This window comes from Falco peregrinus, chromosome 1 (assembly GCF_023634155.1).
Source record: "Falco peregrinus isolate bFalPer1 chromosome 1, bFalPer1.pri, whole genome shotgun sequence".
NCBI classification, from domain to species: Eukaryota; Metazoa; Chordata; class Aves; order Falconiformes; family Falconidae; genus Falco; species Falco peregrinus.
In genome coordinates, this window is record NC_073721.1 from 96,609,745 (window position 1) to 96,634,004 (window position 24,260).

General features: G+C 43.4%; 1 protein-coding gene across 16 annotated transcripts in view; it reads left to right on the forward strand.

Moving 5' to 3' along the window:
- KTN1 (kinectin 1) overlaps window positions 1-24,260 on the forward strand; it is a 78,029-nt gene that overhangs the window by 13,306 nt on the left and 40,463 nt on the right. For 13 of the 16 annotated variants that reach the window (XR_008747365.1, XM_055804970.1, XM_055804966.1 and 10 more), the window contains exons 2-7: window positions 10,681-11,239; window positions 12,847-12,984; window positions 15,453-15,620; window positions 17,965-18,095; window positions 20,168-20,284; window positions 22,804-22,944. Coding sequence is in view for 15 of the 16 variants with exons in the window: in XM_055804970.1 (XP_055660945.1) it covers window positions 10,720-11,239; window positions 12,847-12,984; window positions 15,453-15,620; window positions 17,965-18,095; window positions 20,168-20,284; window positions 22,804-22,944 (1,215 nt within the window). In the remaining variant the exon portion in view is untranslated. Of the gene's footprint in view, window positions 1-7,122; window positions 7,139-10,680; window positions 11,240-12,846; window positions 12,985-15,452; window positions 15,621-17,964; window positions 18,096-20,167; window positions 20,285-22,803; window positions 22,945-24,260 lie in introns of those variants that run through there. The other 3 variants (XM_027794647.2, XM_055804988.1, XM_055804995.1) reach the window with 3 other exon arrangements.

A 24,260-nucleotide genomic window follows, 5' to 3' on the forward strand; every position in this document is an offset into this window, starting at 1 on the left:
GCTGTGCATGGCTCAGTTGTAGGATAGTTTTGGCAATGGTGCAGAGGTACAAAGGTTAATGTATTAAGCTATATGGACCTGCTTAAACGTTGCTCTGACTGACTTGCTAGCACTTAAAGGCTGGTTATTTTTTGCTTCTCCATTGCTGCTGCTTTGGTGAGAAATTTGGAGAAAAGTTTTAGCACTGAGTTGCCTGGAGACCCACAGAACAAGTGGTAGGTTTAAAACTTGCTTGTGTGTCTGGAGAAATTCAAGTGAGTAGGCGTCATCTGACCAATATGGTTAAGGGCAAAGTTGAGTAGGAATTTGAAGAATTGAGCAGTAAATTAAGACAGACCTCTTCATAGGTATGTACAAACTTCAGAAATACATCCTCTAAAAATGCCATCCTCATTTGCAATCTGTCATGGTTTTCCTGTCATTCTGGCTCTGAGGATATCTGCTTTGCCCTGGATTCAAAGTGGAGGACAGCTTGTGCCTGCCTGAGGAGGTGAGGCATGGGCAGCAGTGCTGCTCCTGCCAGGCAGCTTGAGGAAAAAAAGCGTTGGTGGGGCTGTGTGAGGCACAAGGGAGGTAATTACTTCTTCTGGGATGCATAGGCAGATAGGCAGATAATAGACTTGACTATTTGTAGCTCTTGTATATGAAAACCTGGGTTGTTTTTTTAATGAGAATTAGCCTCCTGGCCTCTGATGCCATTCATACTTTCACACCAATCTGCTAAGAGGGAAAAAAAAAAAAAAGCTGAACTGTCCTGGTTCTGGCTGGGATGGAGTGATTTTTTTATTTTTTTTTTTTTTTCCCCCTAGTAGATGGTATAGTGCTGTGTTTTGAATTTAGGATAAGAAAAATGTTGATAACACACTGACTATAGTTAGATATTCCATACCATATGTTATGCCCAGTACATAAATGGGGAAGGCTGGCCGGAGCCGCTGCTTGGGAACTGGCTGGGCAGCTTTCAGCAGGTGGTGAGCAATTGCATGGTGCATCACTTATTTTGTATATTCTAGTTATTTTATTTTCTGTTCCTTTTCTGTCTTATTAAACTGTCTTTGTAGCAACCCATGAATTTTACATTTTTTTTTTCTATGCAGTTCCCTACCCCATCCCATGAAGTAGGGAGGAGTGAGCTTTGTGGTGTTTAGCTGCCTGCTGGGTTAAACCACAACATGGACCAAAGGCCTTTCCTTCTTTTGTTTCTGCCTCCTCTTATTTTACATTTACTTTTTAAAACCTAAACAAGAATTCATAATACAAGAATGCATATTTAGATAGTTAATTTACTATATACGCGGGGGAACAGAAAATGTTTCATTCCAGCTGTTTTTCTTTGCACATTGCTGTGAAAGTATGAGAGGAATTTGAGTACTGAGAAGTTACTGCTTGTACCTGCTTCCCTCTGTCCTTCCATGCTTGCAGAAACTGAATTGGATGTAAAGAGATGAAAGGGCTGTAGCAGCCCCACATTTCTCAACCGATGTTCTTTCAGTTTTTTTGCTTGGAGTTTGAGGCTCTGCCTCGTTTGTGACCAGGGGGAAGCCAACTCTGTAATTGCTGTGGGTGCTGTAGAGCTTGTTTTAATCAAGTTAGAATAATAGAGCATGGCAAGGGTAGGTGCAGAAGTCTCAGAATAAATAAACTTATGCTAGTGCAACTTACTCCTGTGTTTAGAAAGGATTAAGCCATGTTGGAGTAAGATAGCCTGATACCCTTCACCTGGCCTTGTTTTGGCAGTCAACTCTGGGAATGACACTGTGTGTGGTTATGTCAACAGATGCAGCAGGGGATAAGATGGGTGATGGGCAGCTTTGTGACCCCAGCTGAAGGATGTTCAAATAGTTGTGCTGGTGATGCAAAACCCGGTGTCCTAGGACAGGGTGCTGTGCTAGCTGAGCGAGCCATGGCAAAAGCCTGAGCAAACCCACCTGGGCTGTGCAGTGCTCAGCATCGGAGTTACTGTATAGTGCCTGCCCCTGGCTTTAGGGGATAGTAGCTGCTCTCTGAGGCTTTCTGTGTATCTGCAGTGAAGTGTATACCATGACTATATATTTATAGAACAGATGAAAACAGATGTCTAAAGTCCTTTGTTGAGGTGCATAGTGGCTTTGATCTTGTGTAAATGGCACTTGCGTGTGGTAAACTCGAGCTGTTATGGACTGTCACATCAACTTGGCTTGTACAGATCTCCCTTAACTTTTCAGACACCTAACTGGAACAACAAAACAGGCATGGCCTGATTCCTCCCTGCCATCTAGGTGCTGGGCAGAAACAGATTTCAGGTGTCATTGTGTGTGTTTGATGCTTCTGCCTGGCTGCCCCGGGAGTCTTGGTGTAAATTTGTACCAGACTCCTGCTGCTGGGTGGTTTTGTGTTGCAGGAGACCCCTTGATGCTTGAGAACTACATAATGTGGGGAACTGCTGCTGAGACTAGTGATCTAAACTCAACTGTGGCCATTAATCTGCTAACTTTCTCTCTTATTAATGCAGGATTGCATACTGAAAATAAGGCTTTGGCAAAACCCCAGGTTCTCTTATTACCTGCAAAGCCAGAACTGATGTGTTAATCAATGTTGGGCTTATTGCAATGAGCAAATTGCAATTATTCCTTGAGCAAACCTGTGAAAGCCATGCGTTGCAATGCAGCTGGGCAATGCCGTGGTAAGAACAGTGAAAGTTGTTTTTAATCAACTTGTTATGTTGAGACGATTAGAAATGTAAACTTAGTTCTTTTCTAAAACATGGCTGAAAGGTACAGCTGCCTTGCTGGCTGAGTTTGTTGGCTTTATCTGGCAGCTTTGGAGATGAAGTGAGAGTTGTCTGCTGCCCAGCTTGCAGAGGAGGTGCCTCTCTGAGCGGCTGTACCGATACCTTCCCTTGCCTTAACACCAGCAGAGTTGTTCCTGCTGGTGCATTCGTATGGCTACTCGTACAGCTTTTCTTGCTGTTGAACTGTGCTGTCTGATCTAGTGGGGGATCTTCTGGCTGTTTGGAGCTTCTGTGTGAGTGATCTTGGCTACTGTTGCTGCCCGTTTGGGATGTGAGCAAAACCACAAGCTGAGAAAATTGGTGTCTATGTTCAGCCTTTAGTTTGGGTTTTGCTGTGCTTTGGTCCTTGGTGAGAAAAACACAGCCAACGTTTTTTCCTTCATATTTTGAGAATTAGCATTTCCCAGTTCCGTGTGCACAGAAGTGAGTGGTGATTGAAGAGCAAGTGTCAGATCTGGTCTCTCCTTGCAAGGAGAGCAGGGAAAAGGGAAGCGCTTGCTTACCCAAGACTGTGAGCCTCGTGAATAGTTCATGGTGGTTGGGCAGAGCATGTCTGTACATGAGTGTGTGAAGGAAGGAGCTGGGGAAGCCTCAGGGGCTCCCTGGAAACAGCGATGGAAGGTGCAGACTTGCTGAGTAAAGCTGAGAGCCCTCTTGGTGTGTAGTCCTGGCCTGGCCCTCTCCTGCTGGAAGAAAGAAACCTTTGATCCTTTACAGGCATTTTGGAAGAAGGTGGTGTACAGATGACCTGTTATCTTCTGACTTTGGAGATAGTAGGGGTGTGTGTGTTAGAAGTTAGTGATTTTTAAGGGAAAACTTGCGGTTTCTGGAGTCTGGCGAGGCCAAGGAGGCTTTCCTCTCGTCCTAATGCAGGTCAGCTTTTATCCCAAATAACATCTCCTCACAAATACTGCAAGAAGCATTCTGATTTCCTGAGACTTCAGTCCTGAACGACATAGAATTGTTGAGGTTGGATAGGAGCTTTAAGATTGACTCTGACTCTTAACCTGGCCCTGCCAAGCCCACCACTGAATGACATCCTTAAGTGCCACATCTACACACCTCTTAAATACCTACCAACCACCTCCCTGGGCAGCCTGTTCCAGAGCTTGACAACCCTTTTAGTAAAATATTTTTCCTTGTATTCAATCTAAATCTGCTCTGGTGTAGCTGGAGCCCTCTTCTTCTTGTCCTATGGCTTGTTACCTGGGAGCAGAGACCAACCGCACCTCGCTACGCCCTCCTTTCAGGCAGCTGTAGGGAGCAATAAGGTCCCCCCTGAGCCCCTTCCCTCCAGGCTGACCCCCCCAGCTCCCTCAGCCACCCCCATCAGCCTTGTGCCCCAGCCCCTGCCCGGCTCTGGACACGCTCCAGCCCCTCGGGGTCTGTCTGGTGCTGAGGGGCCCAACGCTGAGCCCAGGGCTCGAGGTGCAGCCCCCCCAGTGCCCAGGGCAGGGGGACGGTCACTGCCCCCAGCCCTGCTGGCTGCAGTTTCTGCTCTCAAGAGTCTTTGTGCTCATGCTTTGGTGAATGCTGTGGGTTGCTGCTGTGACAGGGTCTGTGCAGTTTTGGGGTATTTGGGTAAGCTGCTGGGCAGGAGTGCAGAGCATGGTTTTCCAGCTTGTTCCTTGCTCTGTGCCAACAACAGGTGTGTATGCTTTTATCCCTGGATAAATGTGAGGTTGCTAGTTCTACTTTCACTGGTGCAAATTCCAACTCTGGGCTTTATCCTGTGGCCCAGGTGGTTTCAGGGCGTCAGCTGCTGCACAACAGTGAATCCCTGCCTGCCTTATCCTGTATGAACTTGCCTGGACTGCCGGGCTGTGGTGGAAATCTCCTGTGTGCTCCTGGCAAACCCTTGCGGGAGGACCTGGGGCGCTCACTGCTGCTGGCACTCGGACAAGAGCAAGGTCATCTGCCAGATAGTGGTGGCAGTGTCATGTAGCTGTATTGTGTTTCTGGCTTGCTCTCAGCACTGCTGTGTTTTGTCAGGTGTTGGCTCTAAAAAGGTATTAAAAAACCCCAATGCCCTAAAAGTAAAGGTTTTTGTCGAAGCAAATCTGCTCTTTTCTGGAATTTAACAAATAACGTGTCTGTGTTAACTAACATCAAGCAACTGAGAGCAGGCAGAGCCCAACAGATGGTACAAACAGTGGCATGTTTGGAATGGAAAATATTTACCTAGAGGGTATTTGAAGGCACTGAGATTGTGCTCTGCAAATGGCTTAATAGTATCAGTGTAATAAAGTGAAGAAGAGCAAGATTTATTGACAAGTCTTATTCTCCTCTTGCTGTTAGCGGCTTGTAGGGGGTGTCAAGCACTGTTGAGCTTCACTTGAACAGGTCTCCTTCCTGGAGAAGAGTAACTTTAATACATGAATTCTTAGTCTGTAATTTCAAGTATCTGCAGCTTGCTTGTGTTGCTGCAAAAATCGTGCTGTCAGGGCAAGTATTTAAATGAAAGAAACCCATAGCTTGAACTGCTGTTTATTATGCTTCCCCCCCTTAGTTGTGGGAGGACTTCTGTAAACAGAGCAAGGAAATATAGATATAAAAGTGGAGTTTAAAAAGAATGCAAAAAAGTAGGTTAAACTTTGCCATCGGGGTCAAAACTGGCAGGGCCATTTAGACCTTCAGCTTTTCTAGGTGGTGGGTGCTTTGTGCATGCCTAAAGTTGTACAGTTTTAAGTGACCTGTGGGAAGATTGTGCATGACCTTACTGGAAGCTGCACCTTTTTCCTTATTGTAGGTGGCAGATGAGATTTGTATGTAGTATCTTACTGTCCTGTCTTAAAAACAGTGTCCAGGTGAAGTTGTCTCCTTGCTGATGTTCTCAGAGCAGTGTGTTTTTTGGGAATGGGTAACCCTTGAAAGGGAACACTGAGGAGGGTGCTGAGTTGTTGCAAGGGCTCCCTTTGTTCCCAGTGCTGCTCACCTGCTGAAGTTAGCCAGGTGTTAATGAAGTCGGAGGAAGTTTGATGGCCTGAAATCCCTGTGTGCTTTGACAGCTCAGCTTTCACACTCTGCCTCTTAGTGTCACATCACAGAAGCTTTGCTGTCTTCTGTGTCTTGTCTTGGGGTGTGAAGAACACCTTGTGTTTTCAGTGACATACAAGGCTGCTTAAAAAACCCAAACTACGCCAACCTAGGTTCTAACTCTTGATTTTTTTCTTATCATATAGCAATGCTGATGTTAAATGAACTACCATTAGGTTTTTCTGGCAGCCCTCCTCACTGGAACTTGAGCCCAGCAGTGCTTTAGTTTGTTAATACATAGTCACAGGGAACTGGTTGCTCCTGCTGTATGAATGAGGAAAAGGCATGAAGTGGCTAAACATCTTGTTTAATTTCGTGTTTTACCTGTGGTGGACCTGGGTTTAGTTGCCTTGTTTAGCCCCAGTTGCAGGGCATCCTCTGCTGCAGAGCTCTGGGGGAAGATTGGCTTGGGAGTGAACCTCTGTGAGAGGATCCTCTTTGCAGCTGGCTGATGTGGAGTGTGTGGCAGATTAAGGAGAAAAAATCGTGTTACCTGTTTGAGGGGTTTATTGAATACAGATACTCTTGAGACTTCTTGCTGTGTTCCTAGTGACTGTTGCATGTGAGGGCTTTCTCTTACGTTTGCCAGCTTGAGAAAATCCCAGGGAAAATACCCCAATTAAAAGAACTGTTGCTGTAGCTAAATCATACGTGGCATCTCTTAAACTGCTTAGTATTTAAAAAGAAAAAAATAATCACCTTGGCACTTACATTTTGCCCTCTTAATGTTAGTTTTTCAGAGAGGCACAAATCCCTGGAGATACGCGCATCTTGGGACCCAAGCATTTACAGAGGCAATGCCTCTAATGTGCTGGGGCTAAGCTATGAGTGACTCATTAGCCAGATGGAGCTATAATTTATTTCTGTCTTCTTAGGTAAGCTAATCCCCTGGACCTAAACTGAATGAATAGCCCATGAAATGTGGTATCTGTGCAGGGTGAAACTTGAGATTTAAATGCAAAAGCAAAGGGTGTGTTACAAAATCCAGGGCAATGTTAACTAGTGGAGGAAATCAGGTGCAAGCAATGATACTGCAATGGAGTTCAGAAATTAGTTATTTTTTCTGTGGCATGGGCTCTGTTTAGGGGAACAAAAGTGCAATTCTTTTGTTAAATGCAGGATGGGAACAGTAACAGAGTCTGTACGCAGACCGGGACAGATGCGGTTTGTTCCCCTCTTTCAGAATGACTAAAGGGATGTTGTGAGTTCTTGAATTTACAATCGAGAGGGGAGCGTGCTTGCAAGTGGGGAGCCTGGCACAAGTGCTGGGCAGCTAGGCTCTAAGAAGTGTGCCTGATGGGTATTAGGTTCAATATCAAATACAGATGAAAGGTGAGTATTTAACAGAATACCTCGCTATTTAAACATAGCTGAAGTTGCTGTGCCTCTGGTTGGCAGCAGTGAGGGGGTGTGTGTGCCATTTCTACTGGGTGTGCCTTGTCTGGGGATTGCAGCTTGGAGTGGGTAGAGAGCTGATGCAGCCACCCTGGAAAGTTGTCCAAGGGCGGGCTGCAAATGATAGAAGGCCACTTGCAGCACCTTCTAGGGGGCAGAAATAACATTTTTGTGAGGGTGTCTTCTGTTTCTGTAGCTAACAGGAATAGGAGGGATGGTAAAACTAAACCCTGAGGAGCTCTTAAGTTGGTATGTGAGGGTGTGTAAAAGTTAATGTACCATTTTCCCCGGTTTAATAAAGGAGCTGCTTTGTCCTGTTCCTTTTTGTATGGCATGGGATTTTTCTTCCCTATAAATTGCTTCTGTTTTTCCTGATATGGTTTGTCAATGTAATATGGAAGTATAAATGGAAGTGGAGAAGCTTTTTTGGTAATTGTAGATTGTCAGAGGACAACTGGAAACTGTGAGCCAAAATGCTGCCTATTTACCCCCCATGGCAAGAATACCACTTTATAAAGACATCTTGACAAGGAGTGGATGGTGAAGGATGTAATCTTGTCATTCTGCACGCAAGCCAGCAGCAATGGTATCCTCCTAGAAGGTACTTTTAAATGAGGGCATTTTCCATCCATTTCCCACACTAATTTTCCATCTCAGCCCAGCATGTGCATTACCATCAGAGCAGAGCTCGTTTGCTGTTCCCAGTTGTGCTTAATCAATTATAGTTACACCATGAGGCTTTTTTTTTTTTTTTTTTTTTAAATCCTGCTTCCACATGAAAGGTTGGATTTGTATGTGAAATTCCCTGCTGGACTTTGGAGATGAAATCTGTGTACCTCTGATCACAGTGTTTGGGGTGGAAGCGTTCATGTGACTCATGCTCCGCTTTGCCTGATGACTGAGAGGAGGACAGGAGCAGGACCTGAGTCCGTTGAGGCTGTGAATCTTGTGTAGGGTGAAATGATCCCGTTGCCCAAGTGGAGGGAAGCGCAGAGAGGGGGGAGCTGGGTGGTGGATGGAGCCTCAGCAGAGCTTGTGTTGCTTGGCCAGCTCAGAGATCAGATCTCATGTAGTCCAGCACATATTCCTCACTTGGACTAGCTGTTCTAATTATTTATTTATGGCTCCTCTTCAAGCAGCTGAAGCTTTTAGATGTGTCTAGCCTCTTTGGTCTCAAAGCAATAGTCATTTCCTGCTAATACTTGGTCTTGCCTTGATGAACGTTGTGTCTCCTGACACTGATGTCTGGAGCCTTTATAACATGTTTTGCTGAGGAAGTGATTTGACCTGAGTGTTTGCTGTCAGGTGCTGGGAAATGTGTAGGGATGACTGCAGGGTGTGAGCTTTCCAGCTTGGCCAAAGCAGTGGGATGAATTTGTGGATAGCTGCATGCTTCTGTATCAGCAAGGCTGAGGTGGGCTGTTTGGTCTCTTTGTGGTTAGGTATTGTAGTTGTTGTAGTAATGTATTGTAATGATCAACTTAATTACACTTGTGAAAAATCTGCTTAATTACATATTTACTTTGGGGATTAGCTTCTCCCATAAGCACTCAATATTGACTTTGGCTGAGGCAAATTTTCAAGTTCTGCTTCCTTCAAGAGATGACTAATACTAGATCACTTAGTGCAAGAAGCTGGTTTTATCAAGTAGCTGTAACTAATCATTTTGAATGCTCCAGCTTAGTTTTGAGCCTCTGTGCTTTTTCTCCCTGAAAGACAAGATTTTTCTCACATCCCTCTCAAACCATTCTGAAATGTTCTGTGCTGGATGTAATTCTAGACCCAAGCTTTTTCAATAATCTGTGTGCTCAACAGAAAATAAATACAAACTGGGAGGAGACTTAACATTAAGACAACTGATGAATAATTAGTGTATTGAAATGTTAGTCTTTTATTTGGATAACTTAATAGCCAAATTAGATTTCTCAACCCTTGCTTTCTGTGCTGCTCAATGCACTATACAAATACATTATCACAGCGACTCTTCTGTGTCTGGGAACTATTACATATAACAACTCTTCCCTCTTGAGCTAGAGCCAGGCTCCAAACCAAGCCCTTGCCAATGTGGCAGGATGGCAAGCCAGCTTACGATAGCGGTTTCCAGCACAGCCAGGAGTTGAGGTGAAACAGCCTTAAATATAATAGTACTATGTGGTATTTGAAGAGTAATCCTCTGTCGGTCCAGAAGCAAGGAGAGCCTGTCCTCTCCCTGCATCATGCAACTTCTACATGGACTTTGTGCACTCTGCGCTCAGTAGGCACACCTATTTTGTAAGTGGCAGTGGAAATACCTCAAGCAATATTGCTTTAAGGTGTGGGGCAGTCCCCCCTACAGTTTTTGGGGTTATCCCAAGATCCCTTGCCTTTCATTCCCAAGATAATGGGTCTTTCAAGGGACAGTTGAGTTAGTTGTCTTTTCTTGTGTAGAGGAAAATGTATTGAAGGTCATGCTTTCTCTGGTGACTTTTTAACCGAGTTGGTGAATCAGGAATTGCACTTGCTTAGAGTTTTGAATGTGGGTTTTTTTAATGGTTGCTTCTTTTTTAACTTGGAACAAACAATCTGGAAAAGATTTGCATTCTTCCTGCAAAAATCCTTGTCTGTTTGTAGCGATTAGTTGTGAAGTGGGAAAATCTGGCTTGTCTTGGCCCCAAAGTTAGGTTTTTTTAGCTTCATTCTGACTTCTACTCTGTGGTTCCTGCTTTTAAAAAAAAAAACAATAATGCTTGGGGCATAAGTAGTGTTTTTAGCAAATTATCCTGGAGACTTCTGGTCTGTTAGTGCCCTGGAAGTTGTACACCATTACATGTGCAAAATAAGTAACAGATCATCCTGTGTTCCTGTAAATGTGTAGATTTTTCATGAGTTTAAAGCTGGGTTTTAAACTTCAAAAGGCAGTTCTGAAAATACTTGGTTCTTTGTGGTTGACTAAAATTTAGGGTGCTCTCCCTTCTTTCCCTCATTCCCCTCATTCCACTTCTGAAGCTGTCATAAATCTGGGAACAAAAGGAAGTTGAAATTTAACTCCCACTTGCCAAGATAAAAATCTTAATTTGTTAAATTTGATTTACAGAAAAAAAAAAAAAAAGTGTTGCTCTGCATGTACTGGTCCTTATTTCACAGCCTCTGAAAGTGCTGTATTTTGATTTCTGAAATCAAAAGCTTTAACTTTATGAAATTCACTTGGGAGGGGAGAATGAGGAAGATGAAAAGAAAGGAAAGAGAACTGCAGTCTTCCAAGATCAGCAGTCTTGGAAACTGCAGTTGCTTCCTATCTGGGCTAACGGCTTTGAAGCAAGTGGTAAATGATTCCAGAAGTAGTTCCATGATTGATATAGTTTGGTAATTTTATTAAAAGCTGTTTTAAGGCTTCTGTAAAACAATGAGAAAGCTTCTTTTATTATTATAATTGGTGGAGGAAATAATATCGAAGGAAACCTGTTCAAAACCTAACTTTTTTTTTTTTTTTCCCCCCATAGGTGTTTTGTTTTTTTTAAATATAGCTAAGAAAAAGCACAATGGAGTTTTATGAGTTTACCTACTGTATTATCCTCATTCCTTCTGTGGTTGTTACAGTCATCTTTCTCTTCTTCTGGCTTTTCATGAAAGAAACTTTGTATGATGAAGTCCTTGCAAAACAGAAAAGGAACCTAAAGTTTCCACCTACCAAGACGGATAAAAAGAAAACGGAGAAGAAGAAGAACAAGAAGAAAGAAGCTCAGAATGGGAACATCCACGAGTCTGACTCTGAAAGTACACCTTGGGACTTTAAGCTGTCTGATGCCCTGAGTACAGATGAAGAGCATGTCGCTTCTGTTCCCCTGAGTGTGTCCGAAGCATCTACTGGCGTTAGAGAACGGAAGAAGAAGAAGCAGCATAAGGTCGTTCAAGATGATCACGTAACTAAGGATTCGGAAGGATCCAAGTCTTCAGGCAAGAAAGTAGATCCAGTCCCTGTTACAAAACAGCCCACTCCACCATCTGAATCAGCAGCATATAAGAAGAAGCCTGGGCAGAAGAAGCAGAAAAATGGAATGGGTATCTGATGTTGCATATGCTTCTTGCACAGAACGCCAAAACAGTGTTCTGCTTTTTTGCAAGGCCACAGAGTGTGTCTCTCAACTATTCTGCCTATCTCTATGGGGCAAAGCTCACTTCTAACCTTTCCCTTTTTACGAGTTACTGCTTTCCCCCCCCCCGATTTTCATCTGGCAGCAGTGCTCTGGTTTTCCTCCTCCCATCCTTGCTTTCTTCTGCTAAAGATTGTTGAGTGTAATAGAGTAGCTCATATCTCTGCTTTCCTCTCAAGCTGTCAAAATTTTGATTACTTGAAAGAAGTCATTAGACATTTGCTGTGTGCATTCTGATGTCAAGCTATGAAAAAAGTGGAATCCTAAGAGTAGTTGCTCAGATGAAGAAGGGCGTCTAGAGAAACCTCATAGCAGACTGTGCAAAATAAATCACTGGTTATGTGCAGGCTTAATGTACAAAGAGGTATTTGGTGGCTGACTCATGGAAAGAAGCACTTACAGCTGCTTCCCACCTGCTACACCTCTATAACTGAATGGAACTGATGCTAAAAGAAAACTGGTCCAGCTGTTGTAACTGAAACATCTGACCTGGAGCAGAGCAAAAACAGTACCTAGGATTGCCTGTGACTGTTTTGACCATATCCTTAGCAGGAGTTGACATGTCTCAGCATGGTTGTCAGACTATGAATTGAACTTAAAAAAGAATAAAAATACAGTTTCAGAAATAAGTGGAAACCTGAGGTATTTGTAGATCACCCTTTTGAGATGCAGGCATAATAGGTTTGCTACAGGGAGTGAGGAAAAAGAGCAACATTGCTGCTTGATGTGGTGGATTTTTCCTTTTTCTGAAAAAAAGGGAGAAAAAAGACCCACCCACTACCAACAAAAAAAGTACCAAGTCTTGTTTGTGGGTGTTCTCTGAAAATCTCTGTGGCGTGGTTAAAATGTGGTCTGCAAGCACTTTTCTGAGGGCAGCCACAACTCACTCTTATCCTTGATTACAGGAGCTAACACCATAACCATGTGTTGTGTGTGTCAGCTCTCACAAGAGTATTATATAGCACAGGCTGTCCAAAAAATTTCTCACTAGAAACAACTTTTTAAAAGAACAGTTCCCTAATGTAAAACACTTTATTTTCTGCTTCTCACAGTCCCAGTAGCTATTGGGGGTGTGTGTTTAAAATACCTAAGTGGGTCCATGGGGGGTGGTGGTGGTGATGGTGGAATACTTTTTGCAAATAAGAAACTAGTATGGGTAACAAATGCTGTCTGCTCTGTTGCAGTAAAACCTGGATTGGATATGTTAAACTGTTACTTGCATTGCCGTATGTTCTGCTTGCAGATAAGATTCCTGTCTGTCAAAACACTAGGTGCTGTGGCTCTTGACTCTGCTAAACCTTTCTATTGCTTTGGGGTCTCATCTGATATGGGAAGCATATGTGTTTGTGAGTGTGTGTGTGTACGCATGTATATAGATAACTTCGTGTTCCGATTTAAAATACATGAGTGTTTTTTTTCTGGGAGTGGAATTTGATGGTTATTACAGACTTACTGATTTAAAAGTAATGATGAGATTATACAGAAGAGCATATTGTCTTTATTTGTCTGTTACAGATGATCAGGATACTAAGACTGATTCTGTTGTGTCCCCTGCCAAAAAGCAAGACCCAGTGCTGCTCCACCAGGAGATAAAGCAAGAAAATGTATCGGGAAAGAAGAAAGTCTCTGCAAAGAAGCAGAAAGTTGATAATGGTGAGAATACAGACCATCTTAGTTCAGATAAACCTGACTGTTAAACCTTTTGTCATACATACTTTAGTTGCTCTTCCTTTGGAAAAGAATCTTGGAGGAGAGTAACTCTCTTAATTTGAAAAAGCAGGAACTCCAGATAGGAAAGATTGCTCAGCCTGAGATGCTGTTTGGTTTTATGAACATCTGGTACCACTGAACATGGGATGATGCTGTGAACCTTTCTGTGCTCTTTTCGATCCAAACAGCCATGCTTGAATTGATGAGTAATGTGTTGACTTGGAGTATAAGCTGAGCAGGCTCTAAGTTGCTGTAAGCAAGGCATGTCTGGAACTGCTGCAGTCATCTGCCCCAAACAAGACTGCAGTTTTTTTAGCCGGTTGCTTTGACCATTTTGCTCTCTTACTGTCCTTTTGTTATCTAGCTGTTGCTCCAGCATAAACTGTTCGTCTTTGCTGTCAAGGCCTTTACTGTTTGTCATCTCTCATTCTCTGCCAAGATGCTGCTGCTTGTCTCCTCTTGGCTCAGCGTGCCTCTGTGTTTGGTTTTTTTTTTACAATGAGTGCTGTTGTCTGCAGCTTTTGGGAAGAGCGTGACCATGAAGTTCTGTGAGGCCACCTTGTTAGTTTCTCAGAACGTTTCTCAGAACTCTTCTTTACTGGGACAGCTATAAAGAACTTGGTGGCTGGTGGACTGCTCCCAGCGCAGACAGTGTTGGTCACAGTTTCCTTTATACTTTGGTCAGGTCGTTGGGGTCCAGATCAGTCACTGGCTCTGGTCAGACCAGGGTGGGGTTCTTAGAAGTGTAGGGTTACTGTATGTTGTAACAACTGGGGAAAAAAAAAAAAAAAAAAAAAAAAGATTCCTGGAAGAAACCTATTGATGGGGAACCTGGGATGCCTTTGCCTTTTATGGACATTCTTCTGCTTTTCCCGATAAACCCATTGCCTTTTTTTGAGGGGCCATGTTATGGACCACAAACTGTGTTGTCTGTATGTGGCAAATAAGTGTCAGTACTAGTTCAGCCAGCATTAAAGCTAAGCTGTCAGTGCTACACAGGAATAGCTCATGCATTATTTGAATGAAAGCTGTTTTCTTTTAAAGCCACGTCTCCAGAATGACAGAGCAAAAGTTAGCTGTGGTGGGCATCCAGATTAGCCAAGACAGTATTATGGGGATTTCAGATGTTGCTGGCACTGCAAAAGGTCTCGTTGATACTAAATAATTTTGAAAGGAGGGGAATAAAATGAGGAGAGGAAATTAAGGAGAGGAAGGGAAAAGGTGAGGATGGTAACTGGATTAGGTGGTGGATACTTCTGCTAGAGGAGAGCTCTCCTCACTTCTGAACTTGCAGCGTACTGCAGATGTTTGCTGGCTGCTGAAGTGCAAAGACTAGCAGGTGACACAAAAGGTCCATCTGGTCTATTCTGCTCCTTAACAGCACAGAATACAGAAGTGTTTTATAATTTTATAACTGGCTCCTTGGCAGCCAGGAATGCGTATTTGTCTTGCACTGATGCCTGAAATTTTGCATCCCACTCAGTTCCTTCTCTCTCTGGTCCGCCATGTGGCATCTGTTGACCACCCGCCTTTCAGCCTGGGCTGGCTGGGTCAATGAGCTTTCCTGCTGTGGCATGGCTCAGCACACATCTTGCATACATTAGGTGGTCTGGACCAGCAGCTCAGGAGCTGGGCAGACATCAAATTCAGCTCTGTTCCTGGCTGTATCTGTTGTCCCTGGTCTGTTGCTCTTCCTCTCCCCTCCCCGGCTTTTCTCTCCGCAGTCTGAAAAGTTCTTTGGACAGAGGCTGATCCTCACCATGTTTATACAGTGCTGTGTGAATGGAGACCGGAGGTTGGTCAGTACCTCTGGGTACCTCTCTGAATAATAATGATGCCTAAAGCCTCCTCTGACAGATGAGATATCTTCATTAAGTGCAGTTGAGTCTGCATGTGAAATAAGCTTGATTGCTGTCCCTACTGCATGTTCTGTTTAAATGGTTTAGTTCACAGGTGGTGTAATGATCTAATCTGGGTGAAAATGCTAGCAGTGAGGTACCAGCTTTTAACAGAATAGGGACAAAAGACTGCTGTACTTGTACTTCAGGGATGCTGAATGATTTCGTATGCAGCCACAGGTAAACCAGTCTCATTGATGCCATGTGCAGCTTTCTCATTAAAGTGAAATGAAAGTCAAAATGTAAAGGTTCTTCTCTGTTACTTGTTAAAATGCTAAAAGGCAGCTTTGGAAATAGAAATTTAATTGAAGCTATTAGACCTTTATTTAATGAACTTACCTGAAGAGCTTTAATGAGTTAAGCTGTGAAGGATGATAGAACTAGAGAGTATAACTAACTATTGAGGTTAGAGGTGCTGTAGTCCAGCTCTCATAAATGTTGTGTACCTCTTTTAAAAATGTTGATGCTAGTTATTACAAAGCTTTGACCCATCCTGTGGACTTCTGATTACAGTTTTGGTGGATGAACCTCTTATTCAAGCAACTACTTATATTCCTTTGATGGATAATTCTGATGCTGGCACGTTGGAGAAGCGAGAAGCAGTTGAAGTAGCAAAACAAAATGTGAATGAGGGGATCCAGAAGAGCAGGGGCAAGAAACTGAAGAATGAAACTGATAAAGGTAGGAAACAGATAATGTGGTCTGTCTCTGGCATACCTGAACAGGTAAAACATGCTGTGTGTGTGTGGAGGTGAATCCTCTTTTATTAGTTAGGAAGAAGTGATTTGAGGAAAACATTTGTGGCTGCAGGACAGTGTTTGTTCTTGTCTGTGCTCGTTTCTCCCCTGTCTTTGGCACTGTTGAAAGGGCTTTGCGCTATCCAAACCTTTTAATGCTGACTGTAGGCTTTTGTGTCCTCACAGTGAGCAAACGGGTGATTGCAGACCACACAGATGCATGTGAGCTAGTTTTACAGTAGGTAGCTCAGGCATTGCTAACAGTGATGGACTCTAAACCGAGACCTTTCAGCATGGGCTCTTGCAGTCTGCCTGAGTTTGGGGTGCACCCTCTATGCTCTAGTGCTGTTCATTGAGCTAGCTGGGGCCAACCAGCCAGTGTGTATCTCTGGTGATTCCGTGTTGCACTCAGAAGCAAATTGCCAGTGGAGATAGTCTGGCAGTTTCCAGGAAAACTTTGAATTTTCCTTTCAATGTAGTTGGAATTGATTGGGACAGGAGACTTTCTTTCTTCATATTCCCCCATAGAGGCCTGGAGTGATTCATGAGCATTGTGTCCCACCCTATAACTTTAAGTAGGCCACTGACCTGTTCGAAGCATGCCAAACATACTGAGCCATGAGGTAGGACCCTCAAATTTGTGGGCAGCTGGAGAGGAGAAGCCAAGTGACTGAGCAGTGATTCTCTTCTCAGGTTTGTGCAGAAGCCTGGCTCTCCAGCATTGTCTGCCTGGTCACTCGTTGCACTCTTTGGAAACTTTTTAGACTTGTCTTCCAAAATGCTTGCTTGAAAGCTTCCTGGCAACTTTGTGGTATCTAGATTGGATTCCCACTTGCCTGAGGCTCTCTTATGCAGCTATTGAGATAGAAGCACATCACTGCCCTGCAACATCAAAGCTTCCTACGTGCACCTGTCCATCCTCATTTCCTTTGCAAGCTGTAACCTTCTATATGAGCTCCTAATTCTTCTGTGTCAGCTGGGATTTGCCCTCCCAATATAGAAATCTTCCCCTATTCTGGTTGTAAGCTTCTTGGATGCAAGGGCAAGGTCTTCCTGTCTTCGGGGAGCACAGGGTTCGGACCAGTCTGGGACAAGCTGCTATAAACTGTTGGCTAACTGGACTGTTGTCTCAGGATTTTGGCATACTGCTGGTAACAGCATCATCGATGTCAGTGCAGCAATGACGTGATCTGATGTCTGTGGCCAAGACTAAGTTGCGTGTAGGACTAGGACAGAATGTGCTAGAACTTCTCAGTCCTTCTCCCCCACCCCCAGCTTTCACTCTGTGTTTCAGTGGTTTATTTTTATGCTCGATAATGTCTCTTAGGGACTTAATGTCACTACTACTTTTTTGTTCTTTTTTTTTTTTTTTAAACTCTGTAGGGGGTTGGGTTTGATGTGTATCTTGGTTTCAATGGTATGTTCAGCACCTGTGGTGAGAAACGTGGACCCTTCTCCATGATCTTTGGGGCGCCTCCTGAACCAAGCATTACTTTTAAGCTTTTCCTTTTTCCTCCCATTCCTTCACGTACTTTTGTGCACTGGTGAATGTCTGACAGAGATGCTGTATGCCTTGGTCTTGTGCTTCCATTCCCTGAAGTTAGGGGGCCACCTAATGACCTATGTATGTGCAGCCAGTTTTTATATGAACAATGATTTTTATTCCTATTAGAGCATAGTTTGGTTGAATTGTGTTTCTTTGTTTGTGTCTTTTTAAACATTTAGTCAGCAATTAAGAGGGATCTTACAGATTTACCTTCCTGCTGCTAAACTCCTTCTGCAGCAGTTCATTTCCAAACTTAGATTGAGGGAATATTTTTCTGCTTCCCATATATTGTAACCAGAAATGTGCTAGTTTCTAAATTCATTCACTTGTCATGTGCGCATTGCTTAGAGAGCCAGGCTGTTCTTTAAAGTGAGAGCTCAGTTTCAATTATTGTCACAATGCACTAGAAGGTATTCTTCAAGTTTTCACATTTGTGCTATTTTTTTCCCCTCCAAAATCTGTGTTATGCTTTATCATCTTGCTAGCAACACTATAAATATTACCCACTGTACAAACAAAGTGGTGGGATTTTTTTCCCAAAACTATCAGCTGGCAGGTTGTTATCAGATTTAAATTGGAGAGATGATGGTTTTGCTGAATGTTCATGACCTCTTGCTTCTTGACATTTCAGACTGAAATTAAATATAATGCATAACGATACCCCATCACATGCTGTTTTGAGGCAAAATAAATAGTTCTGTATGGTGTCCAAAGTAAATACATCCTCCCTTCTGTATTGCAGAGAATGCCGAAGTAAAATTCAAAGACTTTGTAATGGCCATGAAGAATATGATCTTCACTGAAGATGAGGCCCGTTGCATAGTGGAGGTGTTAAAGGAAAAATCCAGTGCAATTCATGATGTCTTGCAAAAGGTGAATAACTGTGGGAGTGGGGGAGAGAAGACTTTTTAAATAAGCAGAAACTGGAAAGAGATGCTGTCAAATTGGCTATAGCAGTATTGTGATACCTGCATTCTGTCTTGGGAAGACTTTTCCCAGCTGGTCTGTGCTTGTTTTGCATGCAGGAAGCAGTTGTCAGATGTCTGTGTGCTGCCATCTGCCATCCCATGGGCTGGCTAGACAGGCTGATGGCTTTTGACTGCTCTTAAAGAGCAGACATAACCATGGAGAATTAAGGTACCTAAAGTAGGACTGCTCTGCAGCTGAAGTGTGTGGGGGAAGGCTATCTGGTGAATTTCAGGAGTGATCTTTCACAACTGTGTACACAGGATAAACTATACAAGAAATTAAGGAAAAGCTGCTGTGGCTGTGCACTTATCATCTGATTTCTGTGTGTTTCAAGTATCTCCATTTTTTAAGTCTATGCATTCTGCTCTGCTGACTTCTTTGGATATTTTTCATAGGATTGTAGGACAATTCAGATTTGGAAGGGACCTCAGAGTGGTTTGTTGTCCAGCCTCATACTCAAAGCAGGGCCAGCTCTGAGGTCAGCCCAGCTGCTCAGGGCTTTATCCAGACTGGCTTGAAACCCTCAGGGACTGAGACTGCACGGTGTCTCTGGGCAACCTGTGCCAGTGCTTAGCAGTTCTCTCTTTTTGCATTAAGACAGTAGAGAATGGTGACCACTAATATCTTAGAAATATCTACTCCTGCCTCCCGTGACTCATTAGGATTGTTGCTTCGAGTTTGTAACATCCTGTTTGTCACACTTGAAGTCTTGCAATTCTGTATTCTTCTGCAGATATGGTACCAGAACAGAAATGCAGAACTGGGTATGTGTCAATTCAGTTAATACTTTATAGAAGTATATCACGCAATTCTGGTTGGAAGGGACTTCAGGTGGTCATGTCATCCAACTACCTGATCCAAACAGGCTCAGCTTCAAATTTGAGTAAGTTTCTCAGGGATGTGTGCAGCTGGGTCTTGAAAGCCTCCAAGACAGAGACTTCGTGTTCTTTCTGGGCCCTTGTTTCACCCAGTAGTGGTACACTTGCAGTGGTATTGCCTGTTTGATTTGGAACAGCAGCTAGCTTGCTTGCTGTATTTTTTTATTTTAAAGGAAGGTTGGGTGTTAAGCCTAAAACTCTAGGATCAGAATGGGTTCCTGGGCTTGTATGAAACCAAAACATGTAGGTTTCTGTAGATGAAAATGTGAATATTTTTCTATTTGTAGCTCGTGCAAGACACTGACAGTGTGTTTTGTACTGCATACGTATATGATACCACTGAAGGAGAACTTGCAAACAAATTCAGAGTGCATTTATGGAACTGACACTTCTTTGCTGTTTCTGTTATGAGAATTCGTTGAGTGAAGTCTGAGCACAAGCATTTAGAAGGTTTGCCCCTTACTGCAGTTCCTTTGTTTTTAGACCAGCATACAAGTGGCAGGACGGTGGGGATTGCTCCTCTGGTTCTGTTCCCTGTAGTATCGCTGAAACTGTGTGTCAGTGTGTCAGCAGAAACATAATCATGTCAACTGGAAGCTTTCCTGTGAAGTGGAGGGAGAGACCAGATCAGCATTGCCTTTTTCTCTTTGTAGTGAGATACTTCAAGAGATTAAGTCTATTAGAACGTACCTGCTTTGAGCTGGGTTGGACCAGGTGATCTTAGAAGTCCCTTCCAACCTCAATTATCGAATGATTCAGCATCTCTGCATCTTCATCCTTTATTTTTCCTAATGGCTGTTCTTTGTTTTCCCCAGTGCCACCACAGCAGCTCTCTTTCAACACAGAAGCACCTTAAGAGCCCATTTATTCTCTTAATTGGTTTCAGTGCATTTGAAAATGCATTTCCTTGTCTTAGGAAATCTGTACTGCAGGGTTCACTAGAAGCAGAATTGGGTACTGGTGGTGCCATGTACGCCCTGCAGATGAACGTTTTGAGGGCAGGAGGGGAGTGTTTCTTCCTCTTAAGTTTCCTGCTTGCTAGGGGGCTGTGCAAGTACTTCTGGCATGTATGATCATTTTGGTGTGCTTTTGCTGCAGGCTAGCAAGGCTGAGTCGGCTGCAGCTGTGCATCAGCTGCAAGACAAGGAGAAAATGCTTGCTGCGATGAAGGAGGAGGCAGCTGTTGCAAAGGAGCAGTGCAAGCAGCTCACCCAGGTAAATGTAAAGAGGTTCATGCATATAGAGAGAGGTGTAGGAGAGGAGCAGGGGTTCTAGGATTAGCAGCCAGCAACTGCTGGTTTATTGAGCTTAGTATAAATTGAAAGGTGGAATTTTTTTATATTGGGAAAGCTTACCAAGATACTATGTTTGTGTTTATGATGCTATTAATGTATTTATGCAGTTATTTTCCAGTAGTTTTTTCGGAAAGTTCATTTGCTAAGATTGTTTTTCTTTTCAAAAGGTTGCTTTAAAACTACTTCCGTCATGAGTATAAGACTGTTTTGGGGATGGAAATATTAAACACCTCTTCTGCATTGCAGTTTTAGTTAGGTACATATTCTAGCATTTACATTCTTGTGTGCTTCTAGGCACAACAATCATCAGTTTTCTTCAAGAAGGAGGCTACAGAAAGTGAAGATGCCTGCTTAGCCCCTTGAGTTGCCATTCTGATTGCTTTAGATTTACAGGGATGCTGATGCACCACTGTCAAAGACTAGTTTATGAAACTTTTTTTGTGAAGGTTTTGGAGGAAAGCAGTTATGGCAGAACAAATAATTGGGCAGATATGGAGTGACTGGAGACTTTTGTGGGCAGAATTCTTAATGTTTTGGCTAGTTTGGAAGCATGTGGGCGTTAGGCTCAGGAAGGTGATGTAGTGGGACAAAGGTGGGAGCAGAATGGCCCGAGGACATGGGAGTTGGGAGCCATGGCAGGTGAGAAGGGAAGAAGGGCGTGGGTATTGTGTGAGCTTCTGGCAGGGCACAGGGAGATGTGTATTTGGATGGGATCAAGAGGTTTGGGACTGTCAATATGTAGCTGTAGGGAGAAAGGGCTTCTGATGTGTTCAGGGGGGAAAAAGAAGCTGGCTCAGCATTGCAGAATGAAAGAGGGGAGGTATCTCCTGCTGAGAAAGCAGAGGGGAATGTATGAGGGAGCCTGGGTGTGAGGGAAGTGGATGTGATTGGGGAAAAAACGCTTGCAAAGTGGCGCTTGTGAAGGCAGGGTAGGAGCTGCGGAGAAGTAGGGGTCATGGGTTTTTTTGCCATCTGTATTGGGGGAGGGAAGGGAGAAGTTGGGAGAAAAATGGATAAAAGCAAAGTTGCTGCGGTGCTAAAGTATCAGGATGAACAAGGGAAAGAGCTCAGCTCGACTGACAAAAAGCTCTTATCTTCTAATTAATGTGTTTCTCTGAAAACATTGCCAGCAGGTTGGGAGGGAGGGACTCTAGGGTGCAGAGATGTTCCTGCAGGGGTGTTGATAAAGATGGTAACTTGAGAGGATAAATGAGAGCAAGAGGTGCATGACCTTGGAGTTCCTTGGCAAAACACAAGCTAGGTGAAAGTTAATCTTCCCAGGATCTCTGGCACTGCCTTGACAGGGTAGCTGGGTTAGCGAGGATTGCAGGCGGGTGGTGGAATTGATGGAGGGGTTGAAGAAAACTGCAATATGTCCTGGTGCCCTTCTTTTTGCTACATCTTAGTGGATGATGGAGAAAGGTTTGTGTCAAGCTGTTGTCAATGTATTTGCAGACTTGAAACTTTTGATGTGACTCAATTCCTAAACTCTTCCCTGATCATGGGCTTGGGAACTGGTGTCGCTTACTTCGTTCAGGGGGAAGAGCCTCCTGAAGCTAGTAAGTTGGAGCTAAGAAACAGAATAGCTCTTATTTAAATTAGGATGCAGAAAAAGCTGGAATTGCTCTGAAGAGCGAAGGTTATTCAGGCTAATAATTTAGAGACTTAAAGTATGTGCCAAGGCTCCCTGGCACTGTAAGGAGCTGCATACTGAAGCTTACATGCTACAAATACCTTGTTCTGTGATGGGAGCTTGTTGCAAGCTACATTTAATATTTTTGCTTACTACTGCAAGTGCATTTTTATTGCACGGGAGCAGCTCCGTGGATTTCTCGGGTGTCTGTGTTGAATTATGGGCTAATAAATGATTAAATAGCAATGTGTATTTTCACTTGAAAGCTATAATAGGGCATCATGCTGGTGGGATTCAGGGCTTCTCTGACTGTTGCTGGATACGAATATAGCCTATCTCCTTGGGCAAAACTGTTGACTTTGCAATCTGCTGCAAAGCAAGTATTTGCTCCAAAATGCTCTGTTGTTTTGTCACAGTTCTTTACCTTTGTTCTTCAGCTCTGCTAAACTCGGGATGAAAATCTAAGCTCTGGCTTGTGTGATACCGGTGCTTTTAATTGTTAGGACTTTGTAATTTGGCCAAACTTGATAGAAATAAGATTCCAGCTCTTCTAGGACAACAGAAGATCGGTGTTTAAATTCGCAGACCTCTTTTTAATAAATGTGAAATGATGTGGATCCTAAATCCTCATAAAGGTGCTGGAGTTTTGGTCAGGTCTAATGCTGGAATTTCTCTGAGTGAAGATTGATGCTGATCTTAGTTTGATGAACACTTGCTGTATTTTTAGTTGTCTTAAAACACCAACTTTTAGACTCTAGAAAGGAGCAGTAGATGACTTCTTTCCCTTTTTTTACTTCCTGCCCAAGGAGCTGCTTGCAGAAAAGGAGAGGAATGGCTTGCTTATAGCAAAAATGCGAGAGCACATCATCACGCTAGAAAAGGAGCACGGCACTTTTCAGAGTAAAATACATGTTAGTTACCAAGAATCTCAGCAGATGAAGATAAAGGTAAATGCTTTACCAAAACAGTTAAAGCTGACGTTCATGCACAAGCAGATCAGTGCTGAGAAACCATTGCTTTAGCTGGGGTGCAGCATTTTTTACTTGCTCACACAGAAATTGGCTTCACTAGTGAATTCGGGGCCTTTTATGCAGTGTGCAGGTAGCTGGTGGTGTAATGCATCTGCATGAGGGAGGGGAAACTTTGTGGCAGTTTCCTGACTCGGAAGAAAGACAGGGTGATCTCAGAGTTCCGTACTCTGTAAATCAGGGCTGTCTAAGCAGCCAGTCTCTGATCTAGTTACTTTTCCTTCGTGGTATTCTGCTGTAGTATTATTCAATTACAGTGTAAAATCTAATTGAAATGCTCAACTTAAGAGAGCCACTAATGCTGATGATCATTTACCGCTTGATAAATCTCACTTTTAAAATTACAATAGAGAGTTGACAACGTAATGTAATATACAAGAAATACCATGGCTTGGGAGAGTACTCTGCTGAAAGTATTTGAAGGGCAGACACAATTTTTTTTTAAGACCCTTGTTACTCTCCTGAAATTGCATTGTAATGGAGTGACCTCAGAAAGAGTGTGTTTTATCAGATTAAAAACTTTAACTTGAAGTTTTCTATGAAAAATGGCCCCTCTTATGCCAGCTTGACTGCTGCTTAGATTTTACATTCTATTATTTTTTTTCCCCTATATGAATGTCACAGCATCAAGCCCAGCATGTGAAACTTTCCAGCTTTGATACCCAATCTTTTGTCTCAGCACTTCAGAGAGTAGCATCTCTGCAGTTTTGGAGCAGAACTACGTTCTCCTGAGCAGAGACAACTTCTTTTTGAGCCCTGTATAGACAACTGTATAACGAGAGTGTCTTACGGCTGCCTGGGGAGGGTGAAGGAGATCGGGGCATGACTGAGTAGCTTGTGCAAACGCTGCACAGGCAAAGCAGCAGAAAGGTTGTGCGGCGGAACCAGCGCTCTGGTTCTGCTCCCCCTGCTGATGTGCTGTAGCGTTGCGGAGAAGCTGAAATTTGTCAAAGCTTCCAGTTACATGCGTTTTATGCCCCTCTTCTGTTGGGATCTTGTATATTTGTTGGCATTAAAAAAAAAGGGGGGAGGGAGGAGGGAAAGAGGTCCCCCAAAAACATCTGAGGACCAGCTTGTTACATGTAGTTGTGCTGAGCTGGAGGTGGCTGCCCTACAAGGGGCTGCTGTCTGCTGCTGTGGCTGTTAGGCAAATATTTGTTTGCTTTTTTTTATATAGAAAATCTTCATTGGCCAGTCAGCCATTCAGTGAAACTGGGTCTTGGAAACGGTGTCAG